This window comes from Pelophylax lessonae (genome assembly GCF_965119305.1).
Source record: "Pelophylax lessonae genome assembly, chromosome: 6".
Taxonomy (NCBI): domain Eukaryota; kingdom Metazoa; phylum Chordata; class Amphibia; order Anura; family Ranidae; genus Pelophylax; species Pelophylax lessonae.
The window spans coordinates 261835727-261857912 of record NC_138773.1 but is presented as its reverse complement, the minus strand read 5'-3'; the positions used below and the strand labels follow the sequence as shown (position 1 = coordinate 261857912).

The 22186-nt window shown below is 44.0% G+C and overlaps 1 protein-coding gene across 2 annotated transcripts in view; it reads left to right on the top strand.

Moving 5' to 3' along the window:
* LOC309557913 (sodium channel protein type 2 subunit alpha-like) overlaps window positions 1–22186 on the top strand; it is a 244726-nt gene that overhangs the window by 63725 nt on the left and 158815 nt on the right. For both annotated transcript variants that reach the window (XM_082260781.1, XM_082260780.1), the window contains exons 4-5: window positions 6536–6623; window positions 16884–17012. In XM_082260781.1, the coding sequence (XP_082116907.1) occupies window positions 6536–6623; window positions 16884–17012 (217 nt within the window). The remainder of the gene's footprint in view (window positions 1–6535; window positions 6624–16883; window positions 17013–22186) is intronic.

The following is a 22186-nucleotide window of genomic DNA, read 5'->3' as shown; positions in this document are numbered from 1 at the left end:
AGAGCAGTTTTATTTGTATTCACATGTTCCAGGAGAAAGCTGCCCACTGGATATGTAGACTAGTGCTTCCCAAAGTGCGCGATATGGCCCTCTGGGGGCACTGGAACAATCCAGATGGATGGTAGTAGCCTTGGGTGCAGCTTGACACTCCCCTCCACTGAGGCTGAGAATGCTGTCCACTGTGCCTTCTGTGGTCATTCAATCAGTGTTGTGTTTCACTAAAGAGGAGGTGTGTTACTGGTCAAACCACCAGGTGAAAACAGGGGGAAAAGGCCTAAAAAGCAGAAAAGGAATGCAGCCACTACATCTAATGATTAGTAGGCTGCAATATAATACATTTATGGTTTTGGGTTTAATTCCGCACTACGTGCCCATTTTGTCTGGAAAAAGGAGAAACGCTTATACTTACTTGAACCTCTGTTCCCCTGAGAAATGGGAGTATGCAGTATGCAGTATGTCCAGAGAAACCAAAAATGTAAAAATGTATTGAAAACATATGCACTTACAATATAGGAAGATAAAGGAGCATGTAAACAGCATAAAACCAAGGCCGCGGCTAACAGCGTGCTTCCGTCCAACGTTCCGTCCAAGGCTCACGCATTTCGTCATCCAATGACGTCTTCAGAGGCGCCTGAAGACGTCACTGAATGACGAAACGCGTAAAATGGGGACGGAACATTGGGCGGAAGCACACTGTTAGCTGGCAGCACCCCCACTCAGGCCTCCCACCCTCTTGGGTGGCAGCACCCCCACTCAGGGTGGGAGGCGAGCTGTATCGGAGCAGAGCCCCACGGTCCATGGTATGGTGAGTGATATATGTCCCCCCGTGTCCCTGGGACAGATGCCTGTAGGGGAGCTGTGGGCCCACTCCTGGGGATAAAAAGGGCTGTGTTTTCCTCATAATATCCCTCTGGCCTGTCAGGACAGGTCCTTCCTGCCCTGCTCCTGCTGGGGGGCGCTATAGCGGCCACTAACGCCAGGGGGAAGGGGTGTAATAATGTTATCTTGTCTTGGGGGGGGTGTCCCCTGTAGTGGGTCCCCGTGAAGGCCTCATTCCCTGGGCTCCGGACCGTTGGCGCCGTTTCGGCCGCCATTTAAAAGTGTGGGAATTAAGCTGCATTCAAGTAATGGCAACAGCCATTTTCTTTGTTTCCCTGAGTGTTTGGCTCAGTTTTCAGGCGCCATCTTAACTGTGGGCAACCGCACTGTATGCCATTTTCTCCTATTCATTTGTATTGAAGTTTTTTTCACTTGCTGCTGACAGACTGACAGAGCGGTTTACTTTCCAGGTTGGCTAGTATTAAGGTTTTTTTTAGTCCTTCTAACATTCCTAGGACACACTTAGCTCCTATCAGAATAACCTGCTAGTATTTAAGGGGGACTCCGGCTATAGCGCGGTTTAGCCGTGTGGACCGCAAGCGCAACATTTAAAGGGCCAGTGTACCCAATTATAAAATTGCTTAAAGTGGAGTCCCAAAGTGAAAATTTCACCTCTAAACTTATTTGTGCAGATGGTCCATCCGGTTCACATTCTCTGAGGTCTCTGTCTGCAGCATTAGAAACTCTGGCGTTCAAAGTGGACCTTGTAATGAAACAAGTTGCTACTCAAAAAACGCCAGTGCCTTCTTAGTCCTCTGATTCAGAGCCTGATATGGTTGCCACGGACAACGCTCCCCCTGAGGGGTCCCTGTCCTCACTGTCAGATAATGAGTAGGATGAATCCTCCTCAGCTGCAGCGCGGGAACGCGCTCTGGTGGAAGCACTGATTCGTTCAGTGAGGGAAACATTAAAACTGGATGATAAGCCCACTTGTCTTCGGCTCCCGCAAAACCCAGAAGTCGGGTCTGGTTTTTCCTTGTCCCGAGGATTTTCATGAGTTCGTGAATGAGCAATGGCGGCACATTAAGCACATGCTGTGCTTATGCCCAAGCTTTTTTTGTGCCGCTATCCTTTTCCGGACTCTGTGTCCAATTGCTGGACAGTGTCACCTAAGATGGATCACACTGTTTCCCGGTTGAATAAATCAACTGTGGTACCCGTGGAAGATTCCCCGATGTTTAAAGACCTGGTGGACAGGGGTACGGAGGCACTTTCCTGCCACTTACACTTAGTGGCAGGTTCGCTGCTTAAACCTGTGTTCGCCTCCGTCTTAGTTTCTCAGACGGTTACAGAATTGATCAAGGTGCTTAAGAGCACTCCGACTCTGATTGAACTCAACGGATCAGATGGCCCAGGCCATGGTGTACCTATGTGATGCGGCCCTGGATGAGGCCCCTCTGGTTGCCAGAGTGTCTGTGGCACATTGCGCCGCATGGTATGGCTGAAGAGCTGGCCGGCTGACCTTCCCTTTTTGGGTAAACGTCTGCTTGGTGACTTCATGGATGAGTTAATCAAGGGCCTAACAGGGGGTAATAGTACTCTTCTCCCACAATCCTCAAAACGTAAGGCACCTCACAGTAAGCGACGGCCTTCCTTCAAGGCTCACAGAGGGCTTTTTCATGCCTCAGGGGCGCAGGAAAAAGGCAAACCATTCAGAGCCTTCGGAGGAAACAAGAAGTCTTGGTCAGGTAAGCCCAAGGCCGGTCAGTCAGGTTCGACGGACAAGTCCTCCTCTGCATGAAGGGATGCCCTATCCCGGTTCAGGGGTGGGGGGACATCTGCGTCACTTTGGGAACCCTGGACGTCTCTGATTCCAAACCAATGGGTTCACAAATTGATTTGTACAGGGTACAAGATCAAATTCTGGTCTCGCCCAGCAACCAGGATCTTTCCATCAAATCTCCGTCTGTCTCCGGATCGTTTGGCTGATCTCAGGGAGGCAGTGCAGGATATCTTTGCAATGGGCGTTATTGTCCGGGTTCCTCTGCCGAACAGGTTTCAGGGTTTTTACTCGAACCTGTTCACTGTGCCCAGGAAGGGGGCAAGGTGCGTCCAATTCTGGACCTGAAATCGCTGTACCGCTTTGTGCAGGTACAGAAGTTTAGGATGGAATCCATCCGGTCGGTGGTTGCGTCTCTGCAACAAGAAGGTTTTCTGGCCTCCGTTGATTTCAAAAGATGTGTATCTGCACCGATTTCTGAGGGCCACTAACGGTAGCTCAGTTTTGCAGTGGCGGGGAAGCACTATCAATTTGTGACATTACACTTTGGTCTAGCTTCCGCTCCCAGAGTAGGGAATTGAAGTTCTCGGTTATCTGGACGATCTCCGGTTAAGGGCGAGCTCTTGTGTCACCCTGCCGGGCGATCTAACGTTCACAGTTTAGACGCCTTAGGAGTTCGGGTGGACCATTGACTTCCAGAAGTCTGCGCTGACTCCGTCGGTGCGACTGAGTTATCTGGATATGGTATGGGACTCTGCTCAGGTGGGGGTCTTTCTACCAGGGGGAAAAATCTCCAGACTTTGCAGGGCGAGATCAGGATCCTGCTGGACAACGATCTCTCCTCCCTGCGGACCTGTATGGGGGTCCTGGGGCTGATGCTGTCGGCCATCAAGGCAGTCCGATTTCACACAGTACTCTCTGCAAGCAGAGATTCTTGCCAAGTGGAACAAGGATCCACAGTCTTTGGACAGAATGATTTGTCTAAGCCATCTCACGAAGTCGGAGCACTTGTGGTGGCTTCTGTCACCCATTCAGAGCCAAGGAAGGTTCTTTCTGCCGCTGTTGTGGACGGTGATCACCAGGGCACCTCGGTTGCACGGTCTCCCAGTTCGAGTTTTGAACTGACGATGCCATGTGGCTTACATCAATCACCAAGGGGACACCAAGAGTGCTCGGGCGGCCAAGGTGGCCAAGATTCTGACCCAGGCCCGAAGAGCATGTTCCGGCTCTCTGCGCAGTTTACATCCCAGGTGTGGTGTACTGGCAGGCGGATTACCTGAGTCATCAAGCTCTGGATCAGGGGTAATGGTCCCTGCATCCAAAGGTTTTTTTGCCTCCTGTGTGCCTGATGGAGAACTCCGGAGGGGGATCTGTTTGCATCTCGTCTAAGTGGACGGGTAAAGCGGTTTGTGGCCATGGCTCGAGATCCTCTGGCCGACGCCGCTGACGCGCTGGTGGTGCCTTGGAGCCGTTATCGACTGATCAATGCCTTTCCTCTGTTACAGTTGTTGTCACAGTTCCTCCACAGGTTAGCGGTGGAGGCAGTACAAGTGATTCTGGTGGTAGACTGGCAGACTGGCCTCGCCGGTCTTGATACGCAAACTTGGTGAGGATGGCCATCGAGCCTCCATGGCAGCTGTCGCTGAGAGAAGATCTGCTGTTTTCAGGACCAATCTTCCATCCTGCTTTACGGGTCGCTGGCTTTAATGGCTTGGCTGTTGAAGTCCAGGTGTTGAGAGACGGAGTTCTCTCTGATGCTGTAATTCCTACCTTGTTGAGAGCTAGGAAGGCTACTTCCAGAAAAAAATTACATCATACTCGGAAGATTTATATTGCCTGGTTAGGTCGCAAGGGTTGCATCCTCGTTCCTTTTCGGTGACGAGGGTCTTGGATTTCTTACGGAAAGAAGTGGTGCAACGTTTGGCTTTCGGCATGAAAAAGGGGCAGGTGTCATCCTTAGCCATTTAATTCCAGCGTCTCTTGGCGACTAACCCCTTGATTCGCACCTTTATATAGGAGGTGCGTCATCTAGCTGAATTTGGTTTTGTCCAGTCTACATCAACCTCTCTTTGGTAATATCAGAGAAATCTCTCTGCCTTTGTTGTCTCAAAAAATTGCCTTCCTGGAGACTATCACCTCTGCTCACAGGGTGTCAGAGTTAGCCACTCTGTCCTGCCGCTCGCCTTATGTGGTCGTTCATTGAGTTTAGGTTGTTCTGCGACCTAACCAATCTTTCTCCCTAAGGTGGTGTCGGCTTTCCCCCTTAATGAAGGTATTGTGTCGTCTTCGCTCTGAGTGAAGCCCAAGCATCCTGAAGAATTTGCCTAGCATTCGCTGGATGTGGTTAGGGTTGTCGGGGTTTACCTGTCGACCACGGAATCTTTTTGGATGTCTGATTCTCTGTTGTCTTTCCGAGGGATCTCGTAAGGGTTCGGCTGCGTCTGTTGCAACCATATCTATATGGATCAGGCAGACTATTGTTAGGGCCTATTCATTAAAGGGTCAGGTTCCTCCCTGTGAAGGCGCATTCTGCTAGAACGCTGAGTGCCTCTTGGGCTTTTGCCATCAGGTTTGTGACTCAGGTGTGTAGAGCAGCGACTTGGTTGTCTGTACACACTTTTGGAAAAAATTCTATGAGATTGCTTTGCTGGCATCCTTGGATGCTCTTTTGGCCACAAGGTTTTGCAGGCTGCTGTTTGCTGAAGAGACTTAAGAGTTCTCTTTCAGGGGTGAATTTTTGTTTTGGGGTAAGCTCCTGCTTGAGCTTCTGGTATCCTGTTGGCTACGTTTTTTTTAGCCTTGGCAATACGTTGACTGTTTTTTAGGTGCATTCTTCCCACCCCTCATGACTACACTGCTTTGGGACATCCCATTCATGAAGAAACATTAAGAGCTGCGTCTGTCAGAGGACATAAGAGAAAATTGGATTTTTGTAAGAACTTACCGTAAAATCCTTTTCTCTGAGTCCTCTGACAGACGCAGTTCTTGCCCCTCTATTTTGTAGTTGGTTGTGTTTTCCTTCACTGCTTTGCTACGAAACTGATTAGTGAGCAGGTGTGTCTGGGGTAATGTCGTCAGTGAAAGCCCATGTCGGCGTGTCAAGTGAAAGCTTTCACTGCCTAGCTACTCCTTAAGAGGGCGCACATTACCCATTTGTGAAGAAACATTGAGATCTGCGTCTGTCAGAGGACTCAGAGAAAAGGATTTTACGGTAAGTTCTTACAAAAATCCAATTTTTTCTTGTTAATGATGCCCCTTAAACTGATACCTACAACAAATGATAATTTGGTATTTTACAACAAAAACAGGATGCTGCTAAGAGCAACATCAAAGGCAGATTAGCGTCACATGTGGCCCAGAAGTTATGGGTTGGAGCTATGCTGGTGAGTTTTTAAAGGTTAGTACCATTGTAGAAACCTTATTGAAAGTTTGAAAGTAAGAATTTAATCCTTATTGAAAGTTTTTACAATGCATACTTCGCACCTTTTACTTGTATGTCTATATAAGGTACATATGCAGCTGTCATTTTAAAGTCTCCATATTTTTCCTTTTACAGCAGCAATCACATTGTGAGAGTCATGCAATTTAGTCTGCTGGGGTTCCATAAATTTTGTTTTCTTTCTTCCTCTCAATTGCTGCTCCTATTCACTGTTTTGTGAGTCACTATTTGATTTAATGTCTGCCACAAAAGCTGTTCTCTCTCTTACAATAGGCAGTTTTGTTTCACCTGTATGTATTCTGGAAACGAAAAGGAAAAAAGCATAAGCAAAGCTTATATTTAACTCTGTAGGGTAGCAGCTTTTTGTGCTGTAATGAAGAAATGACATTACATTACAACAACGGTGCCAGAGCAATTCATTTGTCATATTTATTTTACCTTAGTGACTCTTATAACAAACTATATTAATGCTTAGCTTCCTTGACAATGGTATACATTATTCAGCATGCTCATAATGTTCACTATCCTCACCAACTGTGTGTTCATGACCATGAGTAATCCCCCAGAATGGGCCAAGAATGTAGAGTAAGTATCCATATGAGTTTGATATATTTAAATAAATCTAATGTCTGGCAGGATCTTACTTGAGAACCTCATATACATTGGCACTGTTTAAAGGCACGGTACACTTTCAGATGTTTTGGTTGTTTTAACTAGGTAATATTGTAGTTATATGTTTGCCTTACCCTGTAATGATAAGCTCACATGTTGTGGGCTGCAGTTTGTAGTGTCATGGCTGATCGATTCCCCTAAGTCAATGTATTCATTCACCTAGCTTGTCCTCATTCGTAAAGGGGCAGGCAACCTCTTATTGGGGGGTCACACAGCATCCAATCCATGCCTCGCCATTTCCTCTGTGTTGCATCACAAATGTTAGAGTGCTAATGTGATGAGACTGCATGGTGAGCTCTGTTAATTGCTCTGCCTGTTTGTGTCGATGTCAAATCTAATTACCGTGAAATTTTCACTTGCACAGCACTAGACTAAGAGACCCAGGGTTTGGGGGATATCTAGTTTCTTCATAGGAAGTGTCAGTTCTCAGACTACAGACAGAGCTCAAGAATTACCTGTGCATGCCATGGGGCATGCCTCATGTTTGAACACAAACATAATCTTCCGACACAGGAATGTGAAGAGTTACTCTACTATGCCCTGCTGTGCATGCAGGTCAACAAATGACACCATGAAATGACATGATCAATGCACATCTTATGCAGGTGAGAAACAAAATGTGCTGGTAGGAAGGTTTCTAATGCTCTTAAAGAAGAATTCTAGGAGGGGTTGTTTATATTTTAACTATCTAACGAAATTCATTTTTATTTGCGAAAACATTCATTTTTTGACAGGTAGAGGAATTTGCTTGTGCCTGCACTAGAAAGGAATGTCCAAACTAGACATTCCTTTCCCAGAGCAGTACTTTCCTCCCTTCCCATCCACTGCACCTGGTTTTATACTAGGGGTGGGCAGAGTCTGATGGTGGAACTAAGAGACTAGTCCCTATCAGGTCTGCCCCACTTTTGATTGACAGTGCCTTGCAGTGGGCAGTTCCATAGCCACCATTAAGTCCAATAGCAGCTTTTGAATCCGCCCACTGCTGTGCAATGTCACTCAAAAGTGGAGCAGACCTGATGGCCCACCCAGCCAATAACAAGTAATTTCCCATATAAATGAGGCCTGGGATACAGCTCTGTGCAGAAAGCTGTCACCGACATGACGGCTTCCCAACGCAGGAACGGCCCACTCTGAATACTGGTGTATTTCTGTATACCAGTTCAGAGCTGGTCTTAGTTACTGCCAGTTTCCTAAACAGAGAACTGGGGGGTAATTCTTTAGGAATTTGTTGCTGCCATAGCAACATATTCTAAAAGTGGCAGTAGTAAGAACTATGAGAAAAGTGAAATAAATCAGCGCTGCTTCTATATACCTTCTATTAACTGCGAAATCTATTTACCATTAAAAAAGTGCAATTCATAGGCTATCCGCAATCAACCTGTTGAGTGCTTCAATTCAACAAAATCATTTCTTTAGCATTCCTGCTTGAATATATAATTTGTGCATAACCAAAAACTATATTTCATGCAATACATAAACAATACAAGATAAATCCATTCACATTAATGTGCAGTGCATAAATTCAAGTCCTTTGGTGCTTTCAACATGCCCGTGCTTGATAAATGGATAAGTGAAATCAACGTGCCACTCTGTGCTCCCCTCCTGAGTTCTCACTCACCGACAGTCTGATATAAAGCAAAAGCAGAGTGTAGTGCTTATCTCAGCACAAAGAGTGTTTGGGATACTATTCCTTCTCACGTCCCAAGGCTCAGCAATGGGATCGGAACAGGTTGTGATGCCTTTTACCAATTACGTGAGCGGTTATGATGACATTCCTTCTCCCTCCATAGTGGATACTCAAAAAATAGTATTTATAGGAATAAAAGGAAAGCATCCATAGCGTAAAATCGTTTAGTTTATTTAAAAAATATATATATAAGTGAATACACTTACAAGATAAAAGAAAATGCTTGCAGTAATAGTCATGGTGGACGTCGACTTGGCGTGCGTCCAACATAACACACAGCACAGAGTGGCACGTTGATTTCACGTATACATTTATCAAGCACGGTTATGCTGTCGGTTGCAGATCCGAATAGCAACATTTATACCCTGCTCCCCCAAAACGCGTTGGCTTTAACATGTTCTGCTACCAATAAAACAACGATCTTTTGATCTAAGTGGGATTCTTATTGCTTATTTTGGGCACTCCTTTAACCGACTACTACCACTAGAAACTTTGGCCATATCTTAAGGTAGCAGCCCAGACCCCTTAACAAGGGTCAACTGCCTTTTTTCATCCAGTCGGGCCAGTTAATTTCCCCAAGTGGCCCTCTCTCACCTACCACCCACCCACAGACCCTCTATCGAGCAGGTCAGTCCAGCGCAGCCATCAACTTTATAAAAAAAATGTATCAAGCATGGGCACTTTGAAAGCACCAAAGGACTTGAATGTATGCACTGCACTTTAATGTGAATGGGTTTATCATGTATTCTTTATGTCGTTTTTGATTATGCACAAATTATATTTTTCAAGCAGGAAGGCTATAGAAATGATTTTGTTGAATTGAGGCAATCAACAGATTGATTATGAATAGCGATGAATTGCACTTTTTTATTGGTAAATAGATTACGCACTTAGTAGAATGTATATAGAAGCAGCACTGATTTATTTCACTTATCTTATATGCCAGAGGTTCTTATACCTTTAATTTTCCAATGTTATTTTTTTCCAATCCTTTAAAATTAGCTGCAGCTCTTTTTGATATTTATTTAAAGTTGTACACACAGATTATTTATTTATTTTTTGTAGCGTGGGTAATTATCCTTTTATTACAAGTAGTAAGAACTACCTGAATTTGCCACACATATCGGTAAATGTGCCAACACTGGTGCAAATGCTTGCCTGAATTAGTAGGTGAAAGTACATCAAAAGAGCGGCATTAAATTCAATCTGAATTTCCCTGGATGTCCTGGAAATACAGTACCTGGGCTGCCAGGCTTTAGCTGAGATTGGCTGAGATTCAAACCATCTATGAGCAGGCTGATTGTACCCAAGTCAATCCATCGATAGACTTGGGTACAACCAGCCTGTTTTGATTTTTTACATATGGCTATAGCCGCCAGCAGTGACCATTGTGTTCTGCCGGCAGGGAAGGTTCCCTGCTGGCAGAACACAACAGCTCTGCGGAGGGATTCAACACTGTCACTTACTGTGTTGATGGGGGGGGGGGGGGGATCAAGCGATTTATCTATGGCTTGCCTTAGTCCCCTCCCTTCCTCAACCCAGTCATGATGAATTATGTGCCAAAAACAAATTATTCTGAATGTCTATTTTCAAAGGGAGTCTCTTGCCTACTGAGGACCTGGGCAGATCATAGTAAGTGGAAAAAATGACTACAATATATTTGCTTGTATCTTCTGATAGTTGTTCAAATATATTGCAGTTTTGTTGGTGGACATCATATTTTTACTGGTTGGGCACCTTTACTATGGAATCACTCATAGGAAATTCTAATCCAGGCTGCTCTCATGTTTTATAGATTATGATCTTTGTCCAAAGCAATACATTATTTGAGTACTTTATAAGTCATCTTTTATAGAAAGGAAGGAAATTGAATCTATACCCACAATTACAACAGCTGAAGATGACAACTGTGGGCTGAATGCCAAAGAATTGTGACTGTGATTGATATAGAAATCAGGCAGACTGCAGAGTGAGGGCTATAGAGGGACTCTCCAAGCCTTTCACAAGTATTGGTCACTCTGACTGGGCTGGCCAGAGATGGTAAAGATTAAAGCTGAACTCCAGACAGAAAAATATATATATATTTAGAGCAGTTGCTTATTCCTTGAAAATAACCAATTATTTTTTTTTGTATTTTACATGCAACTAGCATTCAGTAACTGACTTTCTCTACATATCAGCCTTCCCTGCACAGCAACATTCAACCTGAAAGGGAGGAGGAGCAGCATTAGGAGGTTCTCCTGCATGCAATGAAATGACAGACAACCTGCTGATGGGAGGAGAGAACGGAGTCGTCTTTTCATTGTGTTGCTGCTCCTTCACTGTCCAATCAGCAAGCTGCAGGTGGGGGGACTGGGGAGGTGACATCACTGTATTCCTTAAAACAATATAAAACCAAAACCCAAAAATTTAATATATAGCAGCTTACTAGTCATTGGACGGGGTGGCTGCATGAGTGCCTATTACCCAGCATGCACCTGTGAAAGCTGAATATGTGACTCAAAAACACAACACAGGAGCATTTTTTAAGCATTTTTTCTGCATATTCTATTCATTTTAATGATGACTTGTGTCAGCATGCAGGACTTTTCAAGCCACACCGCACCGCACCTACAGAACAGTGGTATGAAGACTCCCATAGGATTTAAAGGGATTGCATTTTTTCAGCATTTTCAGCTCTGTAAAAATGCAGCAGAAACTCAGTGTGAAAGCAGCTTTAGTTTTCTGTTTTTAGCTTTTTTTTCCCCTCACCCAGTTTTCACCTGTTGATCTGGCTGGTAACACACCTTCTGTAATATAGTGCCTCTACTTTGGATAAGGAAGCACAGGGGGCATTTTTGGATAGCAACATTGTTATTCTGAGGGGAGGGTTTAGGTTCGGTTTACACTGGTCAACTCCAAAGTTGCACTGAAAATCATCCAAAACCCCTCTGGTATTGAAGCCTTGTCAAAGTCAGATCAAAGTAGTGCAGGAACCTTTTCTGATCTGGCAGTGACTTCAGTAGTGTCAATTGGAATGGCTCTCATTGAAAATACTTTGACCTTCACATGCCCTGCGACTTGGAGTCTCACAAGTTGGATCCTAAGTTGCACAAGTGAGAAAGGAGCCTAGGATACACTAATACATTGAAGCTGAGCTCCAGCTAACACTTTATAAGCACTTTATAAGCAATTTTAGCAAAAAGTTTTAAGTAAAGTAGTCAGCATTAGTTGGTTTGTCTCAACCCTGTACTTGCTACATCTGCAGAACAGCTGATTCTTTTGAAAAACAACATATTCACTGGCTGGATCACCAAGTGAAAATAAAAGAAAGCATGCCTAAAAAAAGAAAACAAATGCAGCCACCACATATAGAAACTGGTAAGATGCAGTATAATAAATGCTTGCTTTTGGGTTTAATACTGTTTTAACCGGTTGCCGACTGCTCACAGTATATTTACTGCGCCAGTCAGCCCCGGCCAGGCAGAGTGACGTAGGTCTACGTCGCTCGCCTGTCACTCCTTTTAGAGCCAATAGCGGGCGAGCGCGCGCGCTGAGGCGCGCGCCCGCCTCGGCTCGTTCACAGAGGAGTGCGGGCGTGTGACCGGCGGACCCGATGTCCGCCGGTCACACTACGATCGCCGGTACAGCGGGAGAAGACAGAGCGGCTTATGTAAACAAGCCGCCTGTCATTCTCCCCTGTGTAAAAATGAAGATCAGACGGTTCTACTATGTAGAACTGTTGATCTTTGTTTTTACACTAGGAGACCTGTCCCCCTACAGTTAGAATCACGCCCCTAGGACACACTTAACCCCTTCCTGTCCAATACAGTTAACCCCTTCCCTGCCAGTGTCATTTTTGCAGTAACAGTGCATATATATAGCACTGATTACTGCAGTAATGTCACTGGTACCCCCAAAAGTGTAAAAAATGTCAGTCAAGGGTCCGATCTGTCCGCCGCAATGTCGCAGTACCGCAAAAAAATCGCAGATCGCCGCCATTACTCATTAAAAAATAAAACACCAAAAATGACAAAAATCTTTCCCTTTGTTAGTAAACGCGATAACTTTTGCGCAAACCAATCAAAATACGCTTTTTGCGATTTTTTTTTTTACCAAACATATGTAGCGTAAAACAATTTGGCCGAAAATGTTAAAAAATTTTGATTTTTACATTTTTTTGGGGGGGAATTTCATATAAAAAAAAGTGAAAAATATTGTTATTTTTGCAAAAATTACGCTCTTTTTTTGTTTATAGCGCATGATCAAAAAATCGCACAGGTGATCAAATACCACCAAAAGAAAGCTCTGTTTGTGGGAAAAAAAGGACGTGAAATTCGTTTAGGTACAGTGTCGCACGACCGCGCAATTGTCCGTCAAAGTCACGCAGTAAAAAATCGCAAAAAAAACCCCCTGGTCAGGAAGGGGGTAAAATCTTCCGGGGCTTAAGATGTATCAACTATGGGACAAAGTACAAGTAGAAATTTGCCCAATGTTCCCAGTGCCTTCTAACTAAAGTTATAGGATCCGACCTGCCCCCCTCCTGTTCAGCCGTGACTGATCCAACAACAGCTTTGAGGCCCCTTTCACACTTGTGAGACCTAAAAAGTTGCACAATTTTGACTGGACTTGAAGCAATGCCTGTATAATCTTAAGGTTCATGGACCTCAAAACACATCAAAATCATACAAAAGTAGTGCATTGACTACTTAGAAGTTGTTGTGACTTGAAGTTGCACAGATATAAATGGTACTCATTGGAAATCACGGAGTATGACTTGTCATGGGACTTTGCAGTCCCAAGTCGCAGGACAAGTTGCACAAGTATTAAAAGGACCTGGGGGAGACAGTTGATTACCAAGTTACATAGTTAGTGAGGTTGAAAAAAGACACCAGTCCATCCAGTTCAACCTATGATGAGTGTGTATAAGTGTTTATGTCAATAGTACATTGTATACCCCTGTATGCTGTGGTTGCTAAGGTGCCCATCTAATAGTCTTTTGAAACTATTGATGCTCCCCGCTGACACCACTGCTTACCATTCCTACGGTATAGAACCCTTTACGCAATGTAGGGTTAAACAGCAGCAGCAGCTTGTCTCTGCTGTGAGAACATTCCCATGACAAGTGTAGCAATATTTCCAGGTGTGAGAATTGAGACAATGAGCACTCCGGCATCTTTGGTTTGTTTTGTGTATTGTATTTTGGGGATGGGAGAAGGGAATGAGGGGAATAATCCTCTGGCTCAACTAGGTTAACTGGGACTTTATACAAACATGCCCGTTCGCGCTGTCTTGACGCCAGTTGAATGCCAACCAGCGCTTCCTGGAGTTTGAAGATACTGTTATGCTGAACTTGTGCTGGAACTTCGACTTTAACTTGTTTGTTAACTCAGAAGATCCAGGACTGTAGAACACTTGACTCCTGACACTTAATTTAGCTCAAAAGTCACTGAACAGCTCCCTTCAGTCCTTCACTGACTGAGGTAGCTCCTTGTCACTGCTTGTGCCGCTGCAACTCTTAACTTTGTACACTGCACACTGTACACATTAGCTCTTCAGGGCCCAACTGCTGGTGCCCCCTCTAACACTTCAGGGTCCTCTGACTAGGCACCCCTCTAACACTTCAGGGTCCTCTGACTAGGCACCCCCTCTAACACTTCAGGGTCCTCTGACTAGGCATCCCCTCTAACACTTCAGGGTCCTCTGACTAGGCATCCCCTCTAACACTTCAGGGTCCTCTGACTAGGCATCCCCTCTTACACTTCAGGGTCCTCTGACTAGGCACCCCCTCTAACACTTCAGGGGCCTCTGACTAGGCATCCCCTCTTACACTTCAGGGTCCTCTGACTAGGCACCCCCTCTGACACTTCAGGGTCCTCTGACTAGGCATCCCTTCTAACACTTCAGGGTCCTCTGACTAGGCATCCCCTCTTACACTTCAGGGTCCTCTGACTAGGCACCCCCTCTAACACTTCAGGGTCCTCTGACTACGCATCCCCTCTTACACTTCAGGGTCCTCTGACTAGGCACCCCCTCTGACACTTCAGGGTCCTCTGACTAGGCATCCCTTCTAACACTTCAGGGTCCTCTGACTAGGCACCCCCTTTACAGCTAGCTGACTTCTGGATCCCGTGAACCTTCTCTTGAGTGGTCCCCTCTACACTTGGCAGACCCCCAGGGGCAGTTCACAGTACTCACAACCTTGGAATGCTTTCTTGGAACTGAACCCCTCTTCCCCACTGGTCCTCAGCACACCGGATCCTCTCTGCAGCTCAACTTAGCATTCTCTGGATTCCCAGGCAGCCACCCGAGACACCCAATCCTCCTGACAGGAGGAGAGACAGGACTTCGGGGGGCGACCTGTGAAGTCGCGTGCACCGCTGTGCACCGCGACTTCGGCGCGACTTGCAGAGACTTCACATAATGGAAGTCTAAGCAAGTCGATCCGAGGTCGCCCCAAAGTAGTACAGGACCCTTTTTCTAAGTCGGAGCGACTTGTGTCGCTCCTATTAGAATGGGTCCTGTGCTACTCAATGGACCGCAACATACCGTGACTTGTCAGGTTGACAATTCGCCTAACAAGTCGCGCTAAAGTGAATGGACTCTAAATCTGTCCTGAAGCTGCAAATTTGTGTTACAACAATAAAACTGATCAAGTGGTATAGTAATGACAGACTGGACAGACTTGAACCACCACCAATTTAGCAGCCAGGTTTAGGCCTGATTCTCACAATGCGGCTCTGCGAGCTGCATTTTGTGTGGGTAGGGCAGCCCATTCATTTGAAGGTTCTTGCTCTATTTTTTGAATCGCAGCCCGCACGGGAACTGCAAGTACAGGGCGGTTCCTGGTGCAGAAGCGATTTCCAGTGCGTGCAGTGTGCCATTAGGATTAATGATGAGTCTCTCATTATGGTATTGATGTTCCATCTCTGTCCAGTCAGCAGAACTGACACAAGTTGCTGCTTAACTGCAATGGCAATAGGTAAGGGCCTGACTATATTCTCTGGCAGGGATTACTAGATTAAAAGATTGACTGCACAGAATTGATATACTGTACTTTGGCAGGGAAAAAAATACATAAAAAGTACATATGTATTAGTGATCGACCGATTATCGGCAAAGCCGATATATTGAGGGCCGATATGCACTTTGCCCGATATATCAGAATCGGCCTTTTGATTTACCGATATTGCTGATATTTTGGGAAAGTGCTTGTACCGGGGTGATGCCTGCAGCTAGAGGCATCATCCCGGTACTGGTGTCCATAGTCGACGGTCAGCTGTCTTGTAATGACAACCGATGCGGCTGAGAAGCCGCTCGGCTGTCATTCCAAGGAACAGGAGGGGACGTCCCCCCCCCCCTCCCGCCGCCTACCGTGGCTCGCCTGGGTCTCCTGTCCCACCAGAAGACCCGGCATCTTACCTTCACCGCCGCCGTCTGACCGGGTCTCCATCTGCACCGCCGCCGTCTGACTGGATCTCCATTTCTTTGAATTTGGCACCGCCGAGTACCCAGAAGTGATGTCATGATTCCGCAGCGCCGAATTCAAAAAACTTACAGCATTCAAAACAGCCAAACATGGCGTTTTGAATGCTTTTAAGTGCAGAGGAGAGGTTTGGGGTCTTTTAGACCCCCAGATCCCTCCACCACAGTACCTGTAGACATTAAAAAAAAAAAAATTTTAATGACCGATATCCAATGACCAAAATATCGGTATCGGCGGTAAAAAAACGATATTGGTCGATCAATAATATGTATATTCACTTCAACTACTATACTTTAACCATTTAGCACAGTGGTTCTTAACCTGGGTTCGATCGAACCCCAGGGGTTCGGTGAGTCAGTCTCGCGGGTTCGGCGGAGGTAATTTCTGAACTGGTCTCTGAAAGACAACAGCAGAAGTCACACTGATTTGCAGTAAATATTCATTATTATGTTTTTGTGTGAAAATCATGTTTTAATGGTTTTGTTCTTTGTTCTTATTGGTTTTGTTCTTTAATGGTTTTGTTCATTTTATGTATAAATATATACCTATGTTTTGAATTTGAAAAAAATCATATTTTATTTTTCCAATTAAGAAGGGTTCGGTGAATGCGCATATGAAACTGGTGGGGTTCAGTACCTCCAACAAGGTTAAGAACCACTGATTTAGCAGTTTGCTTTCCATTTAACAAGCTTTATCAAGCTTCAAGCAGTGAAAAATAGCCAATTAGAAATCATCTTCTCACTTATAAGACTATTGCAGTATGATGTGTTTAAATTGTATGCATAGTCGGCACATCATCATTGCACTTTGTTTCCTGTTATAGAAGGAGCCCAACTATTTTAAAGCGGCCTAGCAGATTGAACACTGTTGTAACTCTATTCAAATGTACTCTTCAAATGTATTTGCTGCAGTTTATTTTTCTTAGTTTTATATATTAAAGTGCATATTAATCTTGTTGTTCTGTGTCTGTTGCCCATGAATAATTCATACACCACAAGGTCTCTTTAATTGTGTCTTTCAGATACACCTTCACTGGCATTTATACTTTAGAATCGCTGATTAAAATTCTTGCAAGGGGTTTCTGTTTAGAAAAGTTTACTTTCCTGCGTGATCCTTGGAATTGGCTGGATTTTAGTGTCATCTTGCTTGCGTAAGTATTCTTCTTGTGGTCCATAATTGAACATTTATTTAATAACTTCTTAGTCTTAAGTCTTAGTCATAACCACATCATAAATTTAAGTGGATCATTTACATTGGAACAAGACTTCTCTCCTGTAGAAAATGCATAAAAAATGATATTCCCATAGATTTTAAGGTTCCATGCCAAAAGGATAGAGGGTGATTTTTCTGCATGTTATAAAAATGCATTTATTTTTTATTTTCTTTAGCTGTATTTTAATGTGCTTAAGATGGTTGGGTTTTTGTTGTTTCCAAGGATACCTTGGTCGAAAGTTCACAACCAGGATAATATTCATAGCTGCTCCATTCAAGCGCATAACAGTATGTTTAAGAATAAAATATAGTAACCTGCCCTTGCCAGAGGAACTCAATCAACATAAACTATTTTGAATTCTTATGCTGCTAGCATTAGAAAATAGATAGGAAATTTTATCAAATGTATTTGTTTGTTTATTGTTATTTTTTTTTTACATTTCTTCAGTTACTTCCTGGTTTCCAGGCCTAGGTAAATGATGTCATACATCCCAGAAGTCTTCAGGAGGGGAGGAGGGGTTTCCTCAGCTAAGTATACTCTCCTGCCTGCATGCCTGAGCTAAGGGCAGATGGATCCCAGGAAGTAAATGCTACATGAGTCATCTGCCCTTACCCAAGATGGCCACAGCCAGAAATGCTAGGGGGTGTTTTTTAAAGTGATTTCTCACCAAAATATAGCATGGAGACATGGATGGATGGGTGAGTTTGCTTTGAATACTAAAAATGAAATAAATATCGTTTTTGGTTGGTGGTGCTCAGATTCAGTGTAGTTCCTGCTTTAACGATAAACATGTAACCAAAAGAATAAAATACCTTACCATATTCTTTAATTCCTAGGTATTCAGTCATGTGACCAAATACTCAAGAATATAGTTATGTGATCTCAGGTCAAGGGAAGGATCAGACTGACTGATTCTTTTCTTGCAGCCAAGGCAATGTATCAGGCGGTCAGCATGATTGGAATCGAAAAGCAGTATCTTCTTCTGCCAAGTTATGGCTACTGTTACTTTGATTGATTTTTTGAGTAGCAGAATAAAAAGGGGGGTGTGTATTTGTGTTCGGGGGGATTCTATTTGACAATAGTTCTGCTTTAGCATAAATTTCTATTCAGTTATTTTTTCATATATTTTTACCACACTCAAATCACAGCATAAATAATTAAAAAAAATGGACATAGAGACACACACACAGTCATGTGTGATTTTAACTGCAAATAAATATGTACAAAGTGCATGTAAAATGCATTGGTGTAAACTGAACTTTTTGAAAAGAATACAACAGCCATAAAATGCAGCACTGCCCGCACAGATAATAGCATACATGGCATTGCTTCGTACATCTCTTGAATATGTTTATTAGATAATTGTACTTTACTCCCAAACTAATAGAAATCATGCGCCCTTTTCCCACCCTTCTTGCATTGCAGCAAGAAAATTGCATGTGTGTATATATGTACAGTATCTCACAAAAATAAGTACACCCCTCACATTTTTATAAATATTTTAATATACCTTTTCATGTGACAACACTGAAGAAATGACACTTTGCTACAATGTAAAGTAGTGAGTGTACAGCTTGTATAACAGTGTAAATTTGTTGTCCCCTAAAAATAACTCAACACACAGCCATTCATGTCTAAACTGCTGGCAACAAAAGTGAGTATACCCCTAATTTAGAATGTCCAAATTGAGCCCAATTAGCCATTTTCTCTCCCCAGCGTCATGTGACTCGTTAGTGTTACAAGGTCTCAGGTGTGAATGGGGAGCAGGTGTGTTACATTTGGTGTTATCGCTCTCACTCTCTCATACTGGTCACTGGAAGTTCAACATGGCACCTTATGGCTAAGAACTCTGTGAGGATCTGAAAATAATAATAGGGTTGAGGTCTGGAGACATGCATAGGCGTCCACATGGGGGGGTACGTGCCCCCCCTGGAATCTCAACTTGCGCTTTAAAGTGGTTGATACCCTCCTGTCTGGTCTGTTTAAAAATCCTGTGTGCCGGTGAAAATTGAGATTTGTGGCCCCGTGCACAGAGGCATAGCGCGTGACGTTACAGCATGTACTGACGTCACATGCATGCATGCGCCTCCTGCACGGACCCAAAACAGAGAGGGTCTGCTTTGCTTTTGCATCAGATTTCTCAAACCTTTGAATGTCTGCGCTTTATGTGATAATGGCTCCCTTTCATGACATTGTTGAAAAGCGGCGGAGCGTGGATTACCTTAAAATGATGCCCCCCCCATGGAAAAAGTTCTGCGAATGCCCATGGAGACATGCTTGGCCAGTCCATCACCTTTGCAATCATCTTCTTTAGCTAGGCAGTGGTTGTCTTGGAGGTGTGTTTGGGGTCGTTATCATGTTGGAATACTGCCCAGCGGCCCAGTCTCTGAAGGGAGGGGATCATGCTCTGCTTCAGTATGTCACAGTGCATGTTGGCGTTTATGGTTCTCTCAATGAACTGTAGCTCCCCAGTGACAGCAGCACTCATGAAGCCCCAGACTATGACACTCCCACCACCATGCTTGACTGTAGTCAAGACACACTTGTCTTTGTACTCCTCACCTGGTTGCCACCACACACAGGTGACACCATCTGAGCCAAATAAGTTTATCTTGTCTCATCAGACCACAACACATGGTTCCAGTAATCCATGTCCTTAGTCTGCTTGTCTTAAGCAAACTGTTTGCTGGCTTTCTTGTGCATCCTCTTTAGAAGAGGCTTCCTTCTGGGATTACAGCCATGCAGACCAATTTAATGCAGTGTGTGGCATATGGTCTGAGCACTGACAGGCTGACCCCCACCCCTTCAACCTCTGCAGCAATGGTGGTAGCACTCATACGTCTATTTCCCAAAGACAACCTCTGGATATGATGCTGAGCATGTGCACTCAACTTCTTTGGTGGACCATGGAGAGGCCTGTTCTGAGTGGAACCTGTCCTGTTAAACTGCTGTATGGTCTTGGCCACCGTGCTGCAGCTCAGTTTCAGAGTCTTGGCAATCTTCTTATAGCCTAGGCCATCTTTATGTAGAGTAAGAATTCTTTTTTTCAGATCCTCAGAGAGTTCTTTGCCATGAGGTGCCATGTTAAACTTCCAGTGACCAGTATGAGAGAGTGAGAGCGATAAAACCACATTTAACACACCTGCTACCCATTCACACCTGAGACCTTGTAACACTAACGAGTCAAGTGACACCGGGGAGGGAAAATGGCTAATTGGGCCTCAGTTTGGATGTTGTCACTTAGGGGGGTACTCACTTTTGTTGCCAGCAGTTTAGACATTAATTGCTGTGAGTTGGGTTATTTTGAGGGGACAGCAAATTGACACTGTTATACAAGCTGTACACTCACTACTTTACATTGTAGCAAAGTGTCATTTCTTCAGTGTTGTCACATAAATGTGAGGGGTGTACTCACTTTTGTGAGATACTGTACATACATTTATATATATATATATATATATATATATATATATATATAGTGTATATGCAGTGAGTATCGAAAAAAATCACCTCCTTTAAAATAATCTGATGTTGTTGCTTTGAAGCCTGAAATGAAGACAGATATATTTTTTGTTTTATCCAGCTGTATTTATTCGTGCAACTTATAACATTCAATTGAAAGAAATAACACCAACATGTCAGGAAAAAAAAATATATCAAAAACAGAATTATTGAGTTGGAAAAAGGATCTCCCCCTTATGTCAGTATTTTGTTTGGCCACATTTTGCTTTAATTACAGCCTTTAGTCTGTTTGGATTTGGCTCTACTAGCTTTGCACATCTAGACTTTGCAGTATTTGCCTACTCTTCTTTGCAGAACTGCTCGAGTTCAGTTAAATTGGTTGGTGACCGTTTGTGGACTTCAGTCTTTAAGCCATTCCACAGATTTTCAATGGGGTTTAAGTCTGGGTGCTGACTAGGCCATGCAAAGACATTATTTTTCTCCTTCAACCACTGTCTAGTCATTTTTGCTGTGTGTTTTGGGTTATTGTCATGTCGGAAGGTAAAACTTCTTTCCATTGACAATATAATTTGATGATATTTTCCCCTATCCATTTTTCCTTCTATCCTACTCCAGCCCCTGCTGCACACACCCTCATAACAGGATATTACCACCTCTATGCTTTACTGTAAGAATGGCGTTTTGCGGATGGTGAGCTGTATTGCATTTCTACCAGATATACAGGTCCTTTTCAAAAAATTAGCATATTGTGATAAAGTTCATTATTTTCTGTAATGTACCGATAAACATTAGACTTTCATATATTTTAGATTCATTACACACAGCTGAAGTAGTGCAAGCCTTTTATTGTTTTAATATTGATGATTTTGGCATACAGCTCATGAAAACCCAAAATTCCTATCTCAAAAAATTAGCATATTTCATCCGACCAATAAAAGAAAAGTGTTTTTAATACAAAAAAAGTCAACCTTCAAAAAATTATGTTCAGTTATGCACTCAATACTTGGTCGGGAATCCTTTTGCAGAAATTACTGCTTCAATGCGGCGTGGCATGGAGGCAATCAGCCTATGGCACTGCTGAGGTGTTATGGAGGCCCAGGATGCTTCGATAGCGGCCTTGAGCTCATCCAGAGTGTTGGGTCTTGCGTCTCTCAACTTTCTCTTCACAACATCCCACAGATTCTCTATGGGGTTCAGGTCAGGAGAGTTGGCAGGCCAATTGAGCACAGTAATACCATGGTCAGTAAACCATTTACCAGTTTTTTTGGCACTGTGAGCAGGTGCCAGGTCGTGCTGAAAAATGAAATCTTCATCTCCATAAAGCTTTTCAGCAGATGGAAGCATGAAGTGCTCCAAAATCTCCTGATAGCTAGCTGCATTGACCCTGCCCTTGATAAAACACAGTGGACCAACACCAGCAGCTGACATGGCTCCCCAGACCATCACTGACTGTGGATACTTGACACTGGACTTCAGGCATTTTGGCATTTCCCTCTCCCCAGTCTTTCTCCAGACTCTGGCACCTTGATTTCCGAATGACATGCAAAGTTTGCTTTCATCCGAAAAAAGTACTTTGGACCACTGAGCAACAGTCCAGTGCTGCTTCTCTGTAGCCCAGGTCAGGCGCTTCTGCCGCTGTTTCTGGTTCA